The sequence below is a fragment of the Cynocephalus volans genome, chromosome 3 (genome assembly GCF_027409185.1).
Source record: "Cynocephalus volans isolate mCynVol1 chromosome 3, mCynVol1.pri, whole genome shotgun sequence".
In the NCBI taxonomy this organism is placed as follows: domain Eukaryota; kingdom Metazoa; phylum Chordata; class Mammalia; order Dermoptera; family Cynocephalidae; genus Cynocephalus; species Cynocephalus volans.
In genome coordinates this window covers 150,903,316-150,924,169 of record NC_084462.1, presented here as the reverse complement: position 1 = coordinate 150,924,169, position 20,854 = coordinate 150,903,316, and the positions used below count along the sequence as shown (strand labels likewise).

The window sequence follows — 20,854 nt, the reverse complement described above, 5'->3', positions numbered from 1 at the left end:
GAATTTCTTACCTCTGAGAAATTAACAGCCAAAGGAATGATTCCAGCCACGTAACATCCCACCAACATAGCCAGAGACAGCAGACTAATGGAGATGAAATCATCCATTCTGCCCTCCTTACCGCCAGACTACAAACTTCCAGTGGCTTCAAAAGGTGCTTAGGTTCTTTAAACACGTGTGGCGATTCCAAGACAAGTGGGCTTTCCAGTTCTTTCGGCCTTCCCACCAGCAGATGTGTTCACGAGGCACCTTTCTCTTGAACGTACCTGGAAACAGCCCCTTTTTGCTGATATTAGCACCAGAGAGAGAACTTTCAGCAATCTTAGGCCCCAGCCCCTGGGTTCTCAGATGCCAGCCACTGGATTCTCGCGGGTTAACAGAGATGGGAAAAGTCAACGGGGAAAATGTGCGAACGAGCGAACTGTTCGATCGTCGTAATGAAGGTGGCACAACGGGCCCACTCCCCCCACAGACAACGTCCTAGGTGGCAGGAGAAAAGGAGGAAAACCCAAGCAAACCTGCTCCTTCTTTCGGCGACCCTGTCTCCCAGAGGCAGCCCCGCGGGTGATCCGCCCCCCAAGACTGGGACCAGCCCACCAGTCCCGGCAAACTCCCCTCCAAGTCTAGGATGGGGAAAGGAGTCCCGCAGGTGTCTAACGATGGGTCCTTGGGGTTCAGCAGCAAAGCTGATACAAAGCTGTCTTTGCCCTATACCCGGTGCTGCCCATGATACTCCACTCCGCCCGGCCTTGCCCCAAAGCCGCCGATACTACAGCGGCCATGGCCGCCAAGTGGCACCTCTTCATTACATCCACTTCCGGATTGTCTCACCGCCCCCTCCTTTAGAAGGGAACTTCCGGGTTACAACCGACCTATGGTCCGGGATACTTACACTGCCGCCATTTTTAAGTAGGGCTGATGAAAGATGACTGGTGTCCCTAACTGTACCGGTGAGCTCTTAAGCCGTATCTCTAATAAGGTGAGTACGGAACACAGAGTCATGAAATAATTTATTCTTTCTAAAGCGCCCGAAACTTTCCCTTTCCTAGCTCATCGCCCTTATCCAAGATGGCTGAAACAGAGTCAGTATCTGCTCTAGCTGCCGGAAGTAAGTTCGCCTCTATGGTTCAAAAGTCTCTTTCGCGTTGCGCTTCCGACGATTTCCGTCGGCTCCTATCGCGGGGATTGGCTGTTGGCGGCGTTGCTGCTAAGCTCGAGTGCGGCCGAGGTGTCTGCAGCGGTTGAAACGAAGAGAGTTTGGCGCGATGGTGAGAGAGGCCCCGGCGGCTACCCGAGCACCCAGCCTCCCGGGCAACCCTAGCCGCATACCCCCCATCCCCGCCAGCGCGAGCGTTCTGCACGCGGCCCCGCCAGCTCGTGGGAGGACCGTTCCCCTTCCCGCCGCGGAGACGTTGGGCCTACCTCTAGGCCCGCCCGGGTCCGCCCTACGGCTGCGCGCCCGCCTGCTGGCTCAATCGAGGCGTGCCGTGGGCCTGAAAATACACTTTCTCCCGTTTGCTTCTTGGTGGACCCAGGCGTGGGATGGTGCTTTTTTCCTCCAGTCGCTCTAGCTTACCGTAGGAACAATGGCCGAGGGATGTCTGACAAACCGTTCCCCGAATCTGACGTTCAACTTACTGCATCCGGCGCGTAGGCGAGGAGAGGTCATATTTGCTTTGTAGTGTGTTTTCTCAGCTATTCCCCTTTTGTTCTCCTGTGCTCTGCCTTTTAAAAAATGGTTTTTGTCTTTCCTAAGACCCCTAGGTGCCTCATTTGTTTCAGCCCTCAGTCCTGTTCTTACCCTCATTTACATTCTTTGGGGTTGGAGGCTGAAAAGATAGGCTCAGCTTAGGGCCTAGGTCCCTTAGAATCTGACCGGAGCGGTAGTGGAGTGGTTGGGGTGCTGGTGGTGGATTTTTAATCAAAAGGGAGATGCTCACATGGATTACGAGAAATCAAGATTACTTCCACACTTCCACTTTCGTTTTCTGGTTGCCGCATTTATTGTTAGCAAGGAACTTTTTCAGGTTGTACTTTTCTGAGTTGAGATATTTTAGTGTTTGACCCAACGTAGTCTCCCAAAGAGGACTACGAATTAGAAAACCAAGTCTCCAGTTCCCGTTTTGCCGTATCTAGCAGTGTGACCTTGGGCAAGTCATTCTACCTCTATGAGTTTCCTTCTTTCTGCCTTTATGTCATTCTGGTATTGTGTTGAGATGTTTAGGTTAAAATCTGAGAAAGTGACAGCAATTAATATCGACAACCCATTCTCTTTGGACAAATGCCAGTGATAGTTCCTTATCGACTTGGTAGAATTGAACATTACAGTTTGTATTTAAAGTGAATGATTATTGGTTTAGAAACTTCAATTAATTCCTCCCTCCCTCTTTCTTTGAAGTTTGGGGGAAGGCATTTGAAGTTAATGACTATTGTAATATTTCTGCAATAGCAGAATGACTGTTCTTAGGGTTCATGTTTGTGGGACTTTAAAAAGTTAAAGCTAGATTAACTGTTCGTCAGAGTGAATCAATGCTGCTTGGTAATCAGAGAATAAGGATTTTATTAGGAAAATTCTACATAAATATTTTTCTTTTTTCCTTATTGGGGTTTTCACAATCTTTTTTTTTTTTCTTTTTTCTTTTTTTCTGTTGTGGTTTTTTCTTTTTTGTACTGGTTCCTCTGAGAAAGGACCAGAAGGAAGGAAAGGATGGAATCTGTCCAGAAGGAAAAAACTAATATGACAAGTATATTTGGATTTTTAATAAAACTAGGGGGTTCTGAAAACAGCTCCAATAAGAAGAAAGTGACCAAAAGTGGTTTGAGAGGTATTATGGTCTTTGAAAAATTGGTAATAGGGAAGTGCTTCCACTTAAAAATAATAACCATTTTGACTACAGTATTTTATTCCTAGTAGTTTTTAATCCTTGTCTTTGGGCAGTAAGTATTGCAAAAAGTAAACTGCCCATGAATTCATTTTAACACCTGATCTAAAAAGCTGTATGGCTATTTCCATGTGTTACCTTTTCAAATGAATTGGTCCTTTCATTTGCATTGAAAGGAGAACAAAATTAATATAGTAGCAACTGGTATAGCTAGTGTATATGGCAAGCTCCACTGTTAGTGTGATTTATAAAGTTATTTTCTTCTCAATAATCATTTGAAACTCCTTTTTTCCATAGCTGGCTAATAGAAACTTTTATATAATCTTGTATGATACTTTATCTATTAATCACTGTTTAACAAAGGCTTTGACTGTGTTCAGCTCATCATAGGTGAGAGATTATCCTCCATCTCTTGTCACCAAGTTCTATTTTTATCTCAAACTCTCTCGAACTTTTAATCAAAATGACTCATTTCTTCATGGGGAGGGAGTAGTATGATGACCCTTTGCTTTGCATATCGTGTTCAAAGTACTGTTTTTTTGTTATTTATTCAGAAAGTCTAGGCATCAACTATTTCAGTTCCAATTTGTTGATGGCTAGAAGTTCTCATCATTTCAAAACAGTTTGGGGAGATTCTGTCATCATGAGTTTTTTATTTTTTATTTTTTTAGCTAAAAAATTACTAGTACAGCAAAAGAGAAGAAAAATGTGAATAGTTTGATTTGGGATTGGATTTTTGGTGGAGCAGCATCATACTTGTGTTTAATTAATCAGCCTTCTACATATGGCAAAAAATTGGCTGGGGACATAATTTTAGTAGATCAATGATTCTCAGCTGGGTGAGATTTTATCCCTCAAGGGACATTTGGTAATGCCGGGAGACATTTTTGGTTGTCACAACTTTGGAAGGAAGGGTGTTACTGGCATCAAGTAGGCAGAGGTCAGGGATGCTGCTAAACATCCTACAATGCACAGGACAGCCACCCATAACAAGGAATCATCCAGCCCAAAATGTAATAGTGCCAAGGTTGAGAAACCCTGAGATTGACCCGCTAACGAAAACATGCCCCACAGCAAGCAGGAGATGGAAGACATAAGTCTATATGTTGTTCTTCGGGCATATTTACATTTCTTATAGTGTGATCATCTAACCATTTTGTGTTTAAAAATATGTGATTTTGGTACTAGATAGCCGCTTAAGGCAAAGATTTTTTTAGAGTTATGTTAACTATGTATTTCATTTTTACATTGCCAGTTTATCTTACACCTTAATGTTAAGAGCCTAACCTCTTATAAAATGTGACTCCACTGTTGTGCTAAGGTTGGAAAAAGAACATAGGCTGATACAGTCCTTGCAGTGATTATAGTGTTTCTCTTTTTCTCTCCTTTCATCAGCCCATATCTGAGTTTTTATTAGGGACTTAACAGGGCTAGAGATAGAAAGTGACCAGTGGAAACGGAAAACCAAGAAGGTTTATAACACAGTTGGGAAGAAAAAATATAAAAGAAAAGGGAGCTTGTGCTGAGTGCTTGCAGGCAGTAAGTGCAATAGGAGTTTGCGGAAGAAGTCAAAGAGTGGGAGACTAAAGGAGATCTTACAAAGGAGTTGTGAATCCAGCTTCTGATACCACACTTGGGCAAAGGCATAAATTTTGTAGGAAGAGCACCCTTACTAGTTGTTTTAATAACTAGCAATGATTAATGTGTTATAAATGGGGATTTTACATCATACTGTGAATTTCTTAGGTAAAAGTTAGAAACTTATGTTAAAATCACTTTTTCCTCCTGCAGTCTCACACCATTTTACTGGTACAGCCTACCAAAAGGCCAGAAGGCAGAACTTACGCCGACTATGAGTCAGTGAATGAATGCATGGAAGGTGAGTTTAGCACTAATCAAGGAGTAGAAATCTTTGAGTTATTTTTTTTGCTGGCATTTATTATTAAAATATGTTTCTTTCTTTCTTTCTTTCTTTCTTTCTTTTTTTTTTTAAGATGACCAGTAAGGGGATCTTAACCCTTGACTTGGTGTTGTCAGCACCATGCTCTCCCAAGTGAGCCACGGGCCGGCCCTAAAATATGTTTCTTTTAGGAACCAGATTTGCTTTTTCTTCCAGATTTCTTTAATTATTAATTTGAGCAGGGAAAGTAGACCATATTTGTTGTGTATTTCAAACATTAGTTGTATATATACGTCTTTTCCTGCTGCAAATATTACTTTTTTTTTTTTATCAAGCTCATATATAGGGAATGATTTTACATTGTTTTATAAATATTCTGTTATGTGTTATTTGGTTAAACTCAAGAACTAGAGTTGTTAAGGCAGGCTCTGGGGATGCCTTCTGAATCTAATAGTCTGCTTATTAAACAAATAAATGCTAAAAGATGTTGAAATTTGGTCACAGCCTATCAGAATGTTGTTAGAAAATAGAAGTTAGCTCAGAGAATGAAGACAAATGCAACCAAATTAGTATTATCTATTGTGTTGGTACAACCCTGAAGGGAACTGTGAGCCCTAAAGTTTGTTTTACTCAGTAAACCATTAGATAAGAGCACATAAATTAGATCTTCATAAATTGGATTCATTCTTTTGTTTAATCATTATGTCTAGTAAACCAGTTGTGCATGTCCCACATCCTTTCTAGCAAATTGTCCATTCTTTACTTCTTCCAGTGAAGATTTTATAGTCACTTTGTTTCTGCTCCTGGGCATGTCCCTCAGTCTGTTGATTATTCAAAACTAACTGGGATAGACTTAAAATCTGTCCATGTAAAGCCAACAATGGATAGATCTGTGGAAAAAAGCTATTTGAAATAATCAGAGATAGCTTTTAGGTAGCTGGCGCCTTTCCTTCCAGGCTGCCATCTACTTCTGTTTAATTTTTAAAGAAGAACAAGGCACTTATATTAGTGTGTGTTCTGTCACTTATAACAGAATATCTGCACCTTGGCAATTTACGAAGAAATGGAATTTATTTCTTATAGTTTTGTAGCCTGGGAAGTCTAAGGTCAAGAGGGCACATCTGGTGAGGGCCTTCTTCCTGGTAGGGACTCTCAGCAGAGTCCGGAGGTGGTGCGGGATATCACTTGGCGAGGGAGGCAGAAGTGTGTGCTAATGTGCTTCTTCCTCTTCTTATAAAGCCACGAGTGCCACTATGGTGATAACTCATTCATCCTTTAACCCATTAATCCATAAATGGATTAATTCATTACATGAGGGCATAGCCCTCATTGTCCAGTCACCTCTTAAAGGCTCCACCTTCAAATACCATATTGGGGATTAAGCTCCAACAAGAGCTTGGGAGGACATTCAACCCATTGCAGCTTTTTTCTTTATCTCCCTTCAGGTCCATTCCTCTGCTCACATCCTTACCTACTGTTAAGGTGGACTTTGTGTATATGCTCCCTTAGCAGATTGTTACCTCACCTATGTTATCATATTTGGTCATTGATTCTGCAGTACCCTTTACTAACCTTTGATGATTTTAGTAAAGCCTAACTAAATTAATATGCTTTATTTCTTAGAGCAGTTTTAGCTTTATAAAAAGTGGAACAGAAACTACAGCAAGTTCACATGTTATTTTCTCTCCCTACCCCTACACAGTTCCCCATATTATTATTAACATCTTGCACTGGTGTGGTACATTTGTCACGGTGATGACCCAGTATTGACGCACTGATACATCATTATTAACTACAGTTTCTAGTTTACATTAGGGTTCATTCTTTGTGTTGTACGTGCAGTTCTATGAGTTTTGCTACGTGCATGATGGTTCCACTGTTACATACAGTAAATATACAGAATAGTTTCACTGCCCTAAAAATCCCCTGTGCTCCACCTATTCATTCCTTCTTACCCCCTCCCCTGCCCCCCAAGCCTCTGGCACCCCCTGGTCTTTTTACTGTCTCCATAGTTTTGCCTTTTCCAGAATGTCATGTAGTTGGGAATCATTACCATATGCAGTCTTTTCAGACTGGCTTTCTTCATTTAACAATATGCATTTAAGGTTCCTCCATGTCTTTTCAAAGCTCCTTTTTACTTTCTTTTTTTAAAATCAGAAACGATTATTTTCTGTTTAAAAAGTTAAAACTAAAAATATTAAAACAGAATTACTGAATCGGTTCTCACATGGTGGTTGCCAAATGGTAGTGTTCTTATTCTATTTTTCTTTCTTATAGTTGTTAATATCTCTCTGTAAGGCAGAGCTTTTCCTCCTTAATCTCCCACTCTTTAAAAATAATTAATAGACTTAATTTTTTCAGAGCAGTTTTAATTTATAGGAAAATTAATTGGAAAGTACAGAGTTCCAACATACTCCTTCTCTCCCCACTTTGCTTGTTTCCCCTGTTACTACATTTTGTATTAGTGTGATACATATGTTGCAAATGATGAACTAATAGCTGACACGTTATTAACTAAAGTTCATAGTTTACATTAGGGCTCACTCTTTGCTTTGAACACTCTGTGGGTTTTGACATATGTATAATGACATGTATATACCATTACTGTATCATACAGAATAGTTTCACTGCCCTGAAAATCCTTGTGTTCCACCTATACCTCTCTCCCTCTTCCTAAACCCCTGACAATCACTGATCTTTCTATTGTCTCTAGTTTTGCCTTTTCCAGAATGTCATATTGGATTTATACAGTATATAGCCTTTTCAAATTGGCTACTTTCACCTAACAATATGCTTTTGAGATTCTTTCATGTTTTTTTGAGGCTTTATAGCTCATTTCTTTTTGTTGCTAAATATTATTCCATTATATGATTAACTGTTTATTCATTCTCCTGTTGAAGGACATCTTGGTTGCTTCCAAGTCTTAGCAATTATGAATAAAGCTGCTACAAACTTTTGTGTGGACCTAAGTTTTCAGTTCGTTTGGGTACACAACTAGGAGCATGATTGTTGGATCATATGGTAAAGACTATGTTTAGCTTCATAAGAAACTACCAGGGGGCCGGCCCGTGGCTCACTTGGGAGAGTGCGGTGTTGAGAACACCAAGGCCCCGGGTTCGGATCCCATATAGGGATGGCCGGTTAGCTCGCTAGCTGAGCGTGGTGCTGACAACACCAAGTCAAGGGTTAAGATCCCCTTACCGGTCATCTTTTAAAAAAAAAAAAAGAAAGAAAGAAAGAAACTACCAGACTATCTCCAGAAGTGCTTTATATCATTTGGCTTACATTCCCACCAGCGGTGAATGAATGTTACTATTATTCCACATCCTTGGCAGCATTTGGTCTTGTCACTGTTCTAGATTTTAGCCATTCTAATAGGCGTATAGTGGTATTTCATTGTTTTAATTTGCAATTCCCTAATAACATATGGCATTGAGCATCTTTTCATATGCTTTTTTGCCATCTGTACATCTTTGGTGAGGTGCCTGTTCAGAGCTCTGCCCACTTTTTAATTGAGTTATTGTTGAGTTTTAGGAGTTCTTTGTATATTTTGGATACCAGTATTTTACCAGATTTGTGTTTTGCAGAGATTTTCTCTCAGTCTGGATTGTCTTTTCACTTTCTTGATAGTATCCCTTAGAGCACAAGAGTTTTTAATTTTGATGAAGTCCAATTTTTATGTATATTTGTCTATATGAGGGGTCTTCAAAAAGTTCACGGATTCATATTATCTCTTAATTCTATTTTTACATGGACTTTTTGAAGTACCTGGTATATATTTTGTTTCCTATGCTTTTGGTATCATAACTAAGAAACCATTGCCCTATCCAAGGTCGCAAAGATTAATGCCTCTGTTTTCTTCTATGGGTTTTAAAATAGCTTTGACTCTTAATTTTAGGTCTCTGGCCCATTTTGAGTGAATTTCTATATATAATGTCAGGTATGGGTCCAGTTTCATTCTTTTACATGTGACTATCCAGTTGTCCAGCTCCATTTGTTGAAAAGACTATTCTCTATTAAATTATCTTGGTACCCTTGCCAAGAAGCAATTGATCATAAGTGTGAAGGTTTATTTCAGGACTTTCATTTCTGTTCCGTTGATCGGTATGCCTATCCTTTTGCCAATACCACACTGTCTTGATCATAGTAGTTTTGTAGTAAGTTTTGAAATTGGGAAGTGTGAGTCCTCCAACATCATTGTTCTTTTTCAAGATTATTTTGGTTTTCCTGGGTCTCTTGCATTTTCGTGCAAAACTTAGGGTCAGCTTTTCAGTTTCTGCAAAAGGAACTCAAGAGTTTGATAGGGATTGTGTTGGATCCACAGATCATTCTGGGGAGTATTGCCATCTTAAAGTCTTCTAGTTCATGAACCTGGGATACCTTCCCATTTATTTAGGCCTTTTCTTTCAATGGCATCTTATAGTTTTTAGTGTACAAGTCTTAAGCTTTTTTGTTAAATTTATTTCTAAGAATTTTATTCTTTTTTAATGCTGTTGTAAATGGAATTTTCTTAATTTCATTTTTAAATTGTTTACTCTTAGGGTTTAGAAATAAAATTGATTTACATATATTGTTCTTATATCCTACAACCTTGCTGCACTCATTTATTAATTCTAATAGTTCTATGGTGGTTTCCTTAGGATTTTCTATCTATAAGATCATGTTGTCTGTGAATAAAGATAGTTTTATTTATTCATTTTCGGTCTGAATGCCTGTTATTTCTTTTTCTTGCCTAGTTACCCTGGTTAGAACTTCCAGTACAATGTTGAACAGAAGTGGCAAGAGTAGATATTCCAGTTTTCTTCCTGTTCTTAACAGGAAACCCATCCAGTCTTTCACTATTAAGTATGGTGGCAGCTGTGGGTTAATGCCTTTTTAAAATGAGAGGTGGTGCAGTCTTATAATACCAAGGTCACAGGTTTGAATCCCTGTACTGGCCAGCTGCCAAAAAAAAAAAGGTGAATTTACTTTCCTGGTTTTTTATTTCCTTTCCATTCAGTAACTCATGAGTGATATTTTGTGATCACAGTGTCGTATACCAATAGCAGTCAAAAACCCTAAGATAGTTGCCTGATAGTATTATGGTTGAATATTGCTTTTTATTAGATTAATGAAGTTAATTTTATCAGCACCACACTCTCCCGAGTGCGCCACGGGCTCGGCCCAATGAAGTTAATTTTAAAGGTACATAAAGGGCCTGTGTGCACAATATAGGACATGTTTTCCCCAGATAACGAACATTTATGTCACTTGTCCGTTCATCATTATACTCTTAAAAGTAGTTGATAGTGGGAAGGGACTGAAAAGGTGCTCTTCCTGAAAAAGAATAAGAAGAATGTTTCACTGAATAAAAATTAAATAGGTAATATGCTCTTTAGATAATTAAGTTAATAGTGTGGGTGATTTTGCTCATTTTATTACTTTATTTCAGTTTTTATATGCTTACTACATGTTCTAATGATTTATATGCATTATTTCATGTAGTCCACACAACTCTATGAAGAGGTTCTGTTGTTATCTCTGTTTGACAGGTAAGGTTCAGGGGATGGAGTCATTTGCCCAAGGTTTCATGATTAATAAAGGGCAGAGTTGGAAATAAGGTTTGTCTCAATCCAGAGTCCAGGATCTTAAGTACCCTATCAGGGTAATCTCTTCCCTCATTGCCAATTTTTATTGTGATTTTTCTTTTCATTGCATCAGAATTTAAAGGCAGAATATGAAAGTATTCATTTTCCACCCATTATTCCACAGTGTGATATTTTTCTTTATTTACTATGGTTTTAGCAAGATTTACTGAAAAATCTGATAGTAAAACCTACAGGGTTGTCATTTTTTGAATCATCAGATGACAAATCCTTAAAGTCTCTTTAGCTCCAGTGGTTTGAAGTAATCTTTTTATTTTATTATTAAGGCACAAAATAGTTACCAACATTCTGGTGAATTTATAAAATAAAAAAATATTTACTAATGGCAATGATTAAAACAAAAGTGATCAACCTACCATTCTTTTCCCAGTCCAACTTTATTAAAATAAATACATCAGTATATAGCTCTACTCATCTAGAAGTTTATGCGATTGTAAGATCTTGTTTTTTCCCCCTCTCTTAGGTGTTTGTAAAATGTATGAAGAACATCTGAAGAGAATGAATCCCAACAGTCCCTCCATCACATATGACATCAGTCAGTTGTTTGATTTTATCGATGATCTGGCAGACCTCAGCTGCCTTGTGTAAGTATTAGCCACCATATCTTTTAACTTGTGTTTTTCTATTGTTTGTCTGTTTGAGGTGATTTGTGGTATTGGGGTTCACTGTGTGTCTGACACTGGTCTTTGCATTTTGAGTACTATGTGGTAATTAATATTTCACTTACATGTAGATCATAAATTAATTTGGCAGCATAGAGCCAAAGGCATAAGAACATCTTAAGAACTTTGCTAATAGATACAGTTAGTATGCAGAGAGGATGCTAATTAAGAAGTTCCATGTCCTGATTCTTTGTTCCTTATACCTAATAATATTTTTCTTAGTTTTTTAACCCCCCTTATGGTCTTTGTCCTAAAGCAATTGACTTTGGGGTAAAACTAAAATTATTCTCTGTTCATGGCATTTTAAAACTTTAAATATTTATATGGGGCTGAAATTTAACTTAATTTTAATCCTAGCCTGTGTAAACATGTTTATTAGAGTGAGATATTTTTAGACTGTTTTCTCAGAGATTTTTCAGATTAAATTTTTTTCTAACATATTTGTTGTAATAATTTGTATTGATAATCCACTTATTACCACTACTACCAAGGAGCATAAGTATTATAGACTTAATCTTTCTCAACATTGTGAGCAGAAACTACGTATAAATACAGCTCTTTTTACAGAGGAAAATGGATGCAGTTTATGATGAGATGATATTCAGTCATAGGTACTTGAGTATTTATTACATGCCAGGCACTGTGTTAGAAGTGGAGGGAGAAGGGGTGAAAAACAGGCACTTCATGGGTCACCGCTAGAGCCAAGCCTGGAACCTGGCTGCACCTTGCAGTCTCCCCAAAGGTTCCTGGTGAAAACAGGCATTTCCTTGGGATTTTTGAGTTTTGTTTTCTGTACCTCTTCATTGTGTTTCAATTATTGCAATTTTATTTTGCTCACTCCAAACATTAAAGTGATTCAGTTCTAGTCTTTAATGAAATAACTTAATTGAAAAGTTTTTATTATAATTATTTAAATATAAATAAGCTCAGGAATCTGAGGCCAACAGAGCTGCAGGCATTTTGCTGTATTAGTTTGTAATGTCTATAGTTAATCTAGGTATAGTCAGAGAGATATATATATATCTCACACACAATGAGACCAGGTGTGTTCATTCAACAGGTATTTATTGAGTGTCAACTGTATAACAAGCATGTTCTAGGCACTGGGAATTCAGCAGTGAATAAAACAGATTCAGAAATCTCCATTCTTATGTAGTAGTGGGTAGAGACATACCAAGATAGACAAGTAAATCATAATTAGGAGGAATTAAGTACCAAAAAGGAAAATAGAGTAAGGATGGGGGGATAAGGAGAGTTTGGAAGGTGGATTGCGGTTTTACTTAGGGTGGCTAGGAAATGGTTCACTGAAATGGTGATGTTTGATCACAGACTTGGGTAAGAGAATAAGCCATGCAGATATGTATAGGAAAAACTTAGCAGACAGAGGGGACAGGACAGGTAGGGCAAGAGTCATGAAGCAGGAGTGTGCTTGGCATGTTTGGAGTTAGTAAGGCCTCCTGTGAGGCTGCCGAGGAGTGAGTGGAGGGGGGGAGAGTAGTAGGACATTGGAGAAGCAGGGAGCAGTGATATCCAGTGCAGAAGTGTTTAATGTTATCGATAGGTCGAATAAATGAGGACTGAGAATTGACCCCTGGATTTGGCCCTGTGGAAGTCTTTGGTGAGTTCCAAAGCAGTTTTGGTAGGGTGAAAGGAGTACGATCTTCACAGATTTCAGTGAGTTTAAGGAAATAAGAGAGGAATTATAGGCAGCTAATACAGCTTTTTTGAATTTTGCTCAAAAGAGCAGAGATGGGGTTATGGCCAAAAGAGGAAATAGCTTTGTAAAATTTTTTTAGGTTGAAGAGATAATGATAAGCTTGCTGGCTCATGGAATGATCTAGTAGAGCAAGAGAAATTAATGGCTTTAGATAGGATCTTGGACAGTTCATTAGTAGTAAAGTAGGGAGGGCAGGCAAATGTGGGGGCTTAGGGAAATTATTTTCTGATTGCTCCAGTTATCTCAGGAAAATAGGAATTAAGGACACAATTTGAAATTGGGGGGGTGCTGCAGGTTTGTGGAGAAATAATCTAGGAAGATGAAAGGATTAGGGATATGTGTGATTTCTGGGATACATTAAGTGTTCTCTGAGGCACTTTAATGAATTTAAAGTGAAATCAGTCATTGTGATCATGGGGTTTTTTTCTAGTCACTCTTAACCCGGATGGCTACAGGTAAGGAGTTGGTAGAGAGTTAGCAAAGATTTTGCTAAAGGTTGAAGGTGTATGCAAAGGACTGAATGACTGTGAAATGTAATGGGGGTGGAAGGGGGCACTGGAGACAGGTAAACCGATTAATTGTAGGTCCCACCGAGTAAAAGGATTGCTGCAGTTGGAGTATTAGGAAGTAGTGATTAGGGAATGAGGTGCTTGGAACTGAGATTGAAATGCTGAATGACAAGGTGTAGGGATCTGGCCAAGGAATGGTAGGAGACGAGGTCATTAGGGGAGAGGAGTTCAAGGAACTGAGAGGCTTAGGTGTTGACAGGATCATCTACTGGATATAAAATCACCAGTAATGTGTATACAGTCGGCCTTCCTTATCCCTGGGTTCAACCATCCACAGATAGAAAATATTAGAAAAAAAATTTGCATCTGTACTAAACATGTACAGACTTTTTTCCTTGCCATTATTCCCTAACAATAAAGTGTAACAATTACTTAATACAATTTACTTTCTATTAGGTATTTATAAGTAAAGTATATGAGAGGATGTGCGTTGGTTATTTGCAAATACTACACCATTTTATATCAGGTACTTGAGCATCCATGGATTTTGGTATCCATAGGAGGTCCTAAAACCAGTCCCCTGAGGATACTGAGGGATGACTGTATATGCTTGCTAGAATTTAATCTAAGAACAGGAAGCTTTGTTTTTGTTCACTGCTGTATCCCTGGTATCTAGAATAGTATCAGGCATGTAGTTGGTGCTGAGTAAATATTGGTTGTATAAATGTATGTCAACCATATAATATTTGAGGCATCGCTTTTTAAAATTATTGGTAGTTTTCCTTCTCTTGTTTTCATTACAGAGCTATATTCTGAATTGATAGGATGACCTAAACAAAAGTGAAAACTCTAATATATTTCATGCTAAATTTTTCAGTCTCTTATGTTAGAAAGCTTGAAGTTATTTATCTGATGAAACTCTGGTAATACATATATATATGCTTTTGTCCTAGGTGTATTTGTGTTGGGAAATTTTCACACCTGAACTTAAAAACTGACTAGATGTTTGAATTGGAATTTATGATTTTAACAGAGTTCATATGCATACCCTCACTTAATTCTTTAAATTAATTATTGATTTTATTTTTTAAATTGGTGGCTTTCGTGATTTTATAAAAAAAAAAAAAAAAGGAACAGAATTTCTCAGAACTATCATATCTGGGTGGGGCAGCCCTATTTAGTTAGACTTTGTTGTGTGCCCCCACCCCCAAGATCATTCTGGCTTGTGAACATTTAGGAATCCATCAACTTGCATGCTATTTTCCAAGTCATGCAATAGCCAACTCATGAATAGCCTTCCTTATGGAAAGCTGTGTGTTGACAGCTATTAACTGGTACTTGAAAATGAGACAATAAATGTTAAGTATATTAATAAAATTCCTAGCTGTTGGCAGATGAATCTTTTAGCCTACTGTTATGGTCAGTGAATGCAGGTTTATACAAGAACTGAAGCTGTGGGTTTGATCAATGAAATCACGATGTCTTCACTAGTACCAAGTTGCCTTACTAGTTAGGAGTACCTCCTCATTATGGTAACTGAGGATGAACAGGTCCCTTTTTTCTCTAAGCAAATAAAGAAAGCCTGCATATTCAAAAGGCTGTATTTTCATCTTATGGAAAAAACTTACAGATCAGAAAACTGAAAAAATTCATACTCTGGCTTTAAATATGTGAAATAAAAATTCTCCATGCCTAAACTTTATTATTAATACATGGTCAGTTTGCTCTGGGGTTAGTCATGTCACAAGGTAGAATCTTAGGGCCGAGCCCGTGGCGCACTTGGGTGGCGCACTTGGTAGAGTGCTGCGCTGGGAGCACGGCGACGCTCCCGCCGCGGGTTCGGATCCTATATGGGACTGGCCGGTGCACTCACTGGCTGAGTGCCGGTCACGAAATAAACGACAAAAAAAAAAAAAAAGTGTAAAAAAAACCAAGGTAGAATCTTATTTATTGCATTTCCTCCTATACTGTTGTGGGATTTTTTGTTTTTTAATTAATTTGTAAGTCTTAGGTCATTGCCATGTAAACGTAGTAGGAGCAGTGAGTACACAACAGTTTGCAAACCAAAAATGGACTCAGTCTCTGGTCTGAGGAGTATTACCCAAATCACAATCCTTGATTAAAGAGAGGAGCAGCATGTGCTGTCACAGGAAGTACCATGGCAGTAGGTAATCTCTTTGGTTACCTACCTTATTTCTCCTGAATATTCTAATAATAAGAGGGACATAACCACAGTCATGTGGGAAAAGTGGTTCTAAATCCTTATTTGATTCTGAAAGTTTTCGGAGGTCCCCAAATTTTCAACATTAGAAATAGAAACATAAATAACTACAGCTTGCAGCTTTTCAGACAGACCATTAATAACTATAGCTTGCTATTAATTTCTCTTCTATACTACCTGAACTACCATAGCTGGAAGGAATTATCTAAGTAATTATTAAAGAAGTCTTTCCCCTATTTTTCTTTAATAATACAAATAGTAGAAATCATTTTAGCATTCTAGATGTGGTTTCTGGTTTACATTTAGTAGCACAAAGTTAGAAAAGTTATGTTCAAAGATTAATAGCATACTTGTGGTATGTCCCTTATAACCACTTTTTTACTTTGTGTAATTTTCACCTATCAAAAAAAAAACCAAACACGTTTTTATTGGTTAACAGTACAATTTATCTCACTTATGGAAACTGGAGCTCATATAATTCTACTTGTGGCAAATTTTAAAAAATTAACATATTTGTAATTAAAAATAAAACCCTGTCCTTGAGTTCCTGACATAAATCTGACCCTACTGTACTAATAAGCAAGGTCCAAGAATATAAGGCTGCCCACCCAAATATGATAGTTCTGAGAAATTCTATTTCCTTTTTAGGTCTTTTCCAGTGTTAATTGTGGTCTGTTCTGCCACACTTCAAAGTAGACTAGATGAGAGCTTATTTATTTAGGAGGTATGAGCAGAAGATATTCAAGCAAAATTATTTCACTTTTTAGGATATTTCTCATTGTAACAAAAGGACATTAGTAAAAAGCCAAATGTTTCTTTTATTTGGTTAAGCATTTTGTAAAATGGAAAGCTTATACATTTTTAATAAACCAGATTCTGACCTTATCATTCAGAGGAAGAATATGATGTGAATTGTATAAAGCATTCCTACTTTGGAGTTTGTTTCCCTTACCAAAAATTGGATTATAGATTTCTAGCTTAGTGGTTTTAACAGTGAAGACTCTACAGTCAAGAGTGTGTAAATTCTACTACTTGTCCAATATCACCTAGCTAAGAAGTTGCTTCACTTCTTTGAGCCTTGTTTTCCTTGTTTATAAAAAAGATAATAATTGTACCTACTCAAAGAGTTGTGAAAAGGAATAAGCGAATTAATTCAGATAAGCGCTTAAAGTAATACCTAGTTCTTGGTAACATATTAATGTCTTTTGTATTTATTTATGTATACTTTTTTTTGCCATGAAGTTAACAAGCACAACTTCTAGTTAAACAAGACAATAACTGACACATTAGATAGTGTGTTTTTCTGTGGTATCCCTAAGTTATTTTGGGGGCACACTAAGTGTACTCATCAAGGCAAACTGCATCTTCGGCCTCTTTTTGGATGCAGTGCAGTGTTCCCACCAGATGGTGCACAAAGCTTTGAAACACTGTGATGTGTATTGTATTTGTACAGTCTCTGGTTGCTTATTGTCTGCTTTAGTTTTGGGCTCCAAAAATGAATTTTTTACGTAACCAGCTACATTTCAGTTTTAGGTTGGCTGGAAAATTTCTCCATTTTTTTGAGTCCTGTAAAGATACCCCAAGTGATTGGCCATTAAGTAATCCTTGTGCTCCAGAAACCCTCAGAGTCCCATTGGAGTTTTACTGCTAATGCTAGTCTTTGTGCTGTTTCCTTCTCTTCTGATAACAGGTGTTTTAGAGCTTACTATCTCTTCTGATAATTCTCCTCCATGAGCCTCTAACATTATATTAAAAAGCAAATTCTAAAATATAGGTTATAAGATTTCCTTCTCTTAATGCTATATTGGGGGGAAAAATCAAGAAATCTTTGTTGCAGTAACATGTTTTTAAAGTTAGTTAACTCAGAATAAATTTAGCAAATCTAAGGTTTGTACTAGCATTTGGCTTTTATTCTTTAATCACTAAAGGAACCGTAAAAACTGGAAAGTATGTAGGAGAAAGAACACATGGTTTCTGGTCATACTCTATCAAGAAGTAGATATGTAACATATTGAGCATTAACTTAAGAGCTCTAGGCATTGGTTTCTTTTTCCACTGTAAAATTGTGCTAAATGATCTAAAGTTTATATAGCTTAAAATGCAAAAGCTAGGTAAACAACTCTTTCATTAAGTTTATGTACAGAAATGTGTATATCTGTGCCATCATTGGGCTGTTATAATTTGGGGCTTTAAACACATGACAGTAATTGACCACTGTAACTTTGTTTATTGTCTTTCTGTTCCTCAGTTACCGAGCTGACACCCAGACGTACCAGCCTTATAACAAAGACTGGATTAAAGAGAAGATCTATGTGCTCCTTCGTCGGCAGGCCCAACAGGCTGGGAAATAATTGAGTTGGAAGCATTAGGGGGTTGGGGGTGGCTTGGAACACAGGTATGTACAGCTTGCTGTAGTGGAAGTTTTGTATTATAATAATCCTGTTTCCATTTTGTTATACTCTAGCCAAGATTGAATGTATTAGATGAAATGTGACGATCTTATTCAATCTGAAACCCCTTTTGCCCCCCCGCTTTTTTTTACTTCAACATTTTTTTGATGATTTAGATGGAAGTTCTTTGTCAGTTAATGTTGGTTCCAATCCTTCAAAACTATTCATATCTGCTTTATAACATTCACTGTACTAACCCTTCTTCAAGATGGGGTAGGGGGTGGTAACACAGTTTAGTTTTGTCCTCAAGATAAAGTCTTAATGAAAAATAAATGTTCTTTAGTTATATTTTCTCCCTCAGTGATTCTTTATTTTTTTGTCCATGAACATTGAATTCCAGCATCATTAAGTGAATCCCAGTTGTAGCTCCAAGGTTTGTACGTGTTGTTGATGCAAACATTTTAGAAGACTTTCTGGTGATATAGCTTATCTGCCTCAGCAGCCAGGTTAATTCCTTAGCTTTGATCAAATACTCTTTCTGGGAGGGCCTTGTGCCCTCCTCAAAGCCTTCAGCAGTTGAATATCAATTATCCACTCTTGCGTAGACGCTAGAAGGGTGAAGGAAAGACCACAGAAAAATATAAGGTAATCTTGCTTTTAATGTAGAAGGTGAGGTCATGTTGTGACTTGAACAGATATTGTACTTCCGTTCATCAAGTATATGGACACTCCCTGATTCTGCTGTTATCACTTCACCAGTAGCCAATAATATATGTGCTCAGTTTTTCTGTAGAACAATTATACTATTATTAAAATGTCACTGTACAAAAGGATTATTAAAATTGGTATACTTTGAGCCAACCCAGTGGCGCACTTGGGAGAGTGCAGCGCTGGGAGCGCAGTGATGCTCCTGCCGCGGGTTCGGATCCTATATAGGAGTGGCCAGTGCGCTCACTGGCTGAGCACGGTGCGGGGCGATCACCTTACCGGTCACGAAAAAGACAAAAAAAAAAAAAAAATTTGGTATACTTTACAGAATTAAGTATAGTTATAGTTAATGTTTCACTGTGAATCAGCCTTTAATTAATTAATTAATTATTTGCTGGCCAGTACAGGGATCCAAACTCTTAACCTCCCAGCAAAATTTTAAAGCTAAAATCTTCTCAGAAAAAGAAATAGATCCAAAAGCAAGTCAGATTGTCCTGTTTTTCCCTTGGCCTGTCCTGCTAATATAATTTTATTTATCTGACAGATATGATCTTGGCTTCATTTTTTGAAAAATATTGTGGAGGGAGTGGGATCCCTTGGTTGTAAGATACAGTACAGTTTCTGGTGTTGGCCTTACAGAGGAAAATAGGATTTTCTTAGGAATGTGAGAAAACATCTGGGTTCTAGATGTTGGGTGATGAGAGCAAAAAGGGGAGCAGTATTTTGAATCATTAAAAGCTTAAGGAAGAATAGGACTGGAATAAATACAGAGAAAGACACATTTATCTATATCCAGTATTACACAGAAAAGGAGCCTTTTTGTTGTTAAGATAAAGTCTTTGATGCAGCTCTTTCAGTGGTTTGGCCCAGCTACAACCACTGTCCCCAAGTTGTTAGAGATTTGTAGTATTGATTGTTTGGCTTTTCCCCAACCACAAGGAAAACAGGTTTGGTTTCTGCTTAAGTGATACTTTATACTGCTATGTAAAGGTGAAATCTGCCTAACAAATTACAGAACTCTTGGTTCTCTAATTCACCTTTGTTTTTTTTTACATACCTGAGAATTTCTAAAATATTTTTTGATAATGGCTATATCTGTCCTTTAGTGCTTGATCGAAGAGGTCTCAAAAGAGAGAGGGAGATTTCAGCTATCTCATTTCATTTCCAGTTCTCAAGCTTAAACTCTTTCCAGCAACTCACTAAATGCCCAAACATGTTATGCCTCTTACTCCCATTGTTTGGGATAGGAGTGGTGGTTAACTTTTACTTTCAGCAAGGGAATAACTTAATGGATGAGCAAATGATTTTGTACTGTCCTAAAAGCAGACCAGACTTTGGGTTGGAGGAAAGAGGGTAGGGTAGTTTTTTTAGTATGACATTAGATTTACATCAGGATGGCCTTCCTTTATCAAACTGTTTTTATTAATTTGAAGGTTGGAATGAAAATCAGGATTAATGTATGAACTGTTTAATAAATATTATCATATTTGTAGGCATACTTTTAGAAGAAAGAATATTAATTTATATGTTAGCATAATGATATTAGTATTACCAATTAGATAGCATTTTACTGCTTAGGAAACATTTCCACATCTTAATCACAGTAATAACCCTTTGAGACAGGTAATAATTATTCCTCTCCTAATGGTGAAAAAATACATTCAAATTTTCAGGTGATTCACCCAGCAAAACCAGAAACTTTGCTAGATGAAAAAGATAAGATTTTAACCTCAAAGATCTTGAGGGGATTAGAGAGTTCCACAAAATGAGTAACTGTGAGCAGAATAATGGATCTCTGATGCCTGTCAAAAGGACTTTTCTAGACTCAATCAAATATTTGGATTCACAAGACCTGAAGAGGTTACACTTGGCACCAGTTTACTCACAAGCATACAGGGCACAGAGAATAGCTAGCCAACCCAACATCATCAAGTGTTTCTCTTCCATGGGGGTAGTCGTTGTGGCATCAATCCAAGAATTATTCTCTGAACACGATAGCTCAGGTGCAAGAGACAAGACTTAGGTAAGTGCAAGATCTGCCCTGCTTAGAAGCTTCATGTACAACAGGAGCCATTATCTCTTGTATTAACTCCATAGACACAGTTTTTAGGTCCCTATAAGAGATAGGCCGCGGTTACAGGAGTCTCTGAATGCAGACAAGCGTAAGGCCATGTCTTCCCACTAGGTAGTTATAGTTTCTACCAGTCTAAGCGTAATTTA

General features: G+C 37.9%; 2 protein-coding genes across 3 annotated transcripts in view; one reads left to right on the top strand and one right to left on the bottom strand.

Moving 5' to 3' along the window:
• SLC39A9 (solute carrier family 39 member 9) overlaps positions 1-774 on the bottom strand; it is a 49,153-nt gene extending 48,379 nt beyond the window's left edge. For both annotated transcript variants that reach the window (XR_010022986.1, XM_063091496.1), the window contains exon 1: positions 12-774. Coding sequence is in view for 1 of the 2 variants with exons in the window: in XM_063091496.1 (XP_062947566.1) it covers positions 12-107 (96 nt within the window). In the remaining variant the exon portion in view is untranslated. The remainder of the gene's footprint in view (positions 1-11) is intronic.
• Positions 775-1,161: 387 nt separating this feature from the next.
• Positions 1,162-18,286, top strand: ERH (ERH mRNA splicing and mitosis factor). The gene is made up of 4 exons (XM_063091499.1): positions 1,162-1,268; positions 4,674-4,761; positions 10,891-11,011; positions 17,785-18,286. Exons 1-4 carry the CDS (start codon positions 1,266-1,268, stop codon positions 17,885-17,887), a joined length of 315 nt encoding a protein of 104 aa, XP_062947569.1. The 5' UTR covers positions 1,162-1,265; the 3' UTR covers positions 17,888-18,286.
• The last annotated feature ends 2,568 nt before the right edge of the window (positions 18,287-20,854 follow it).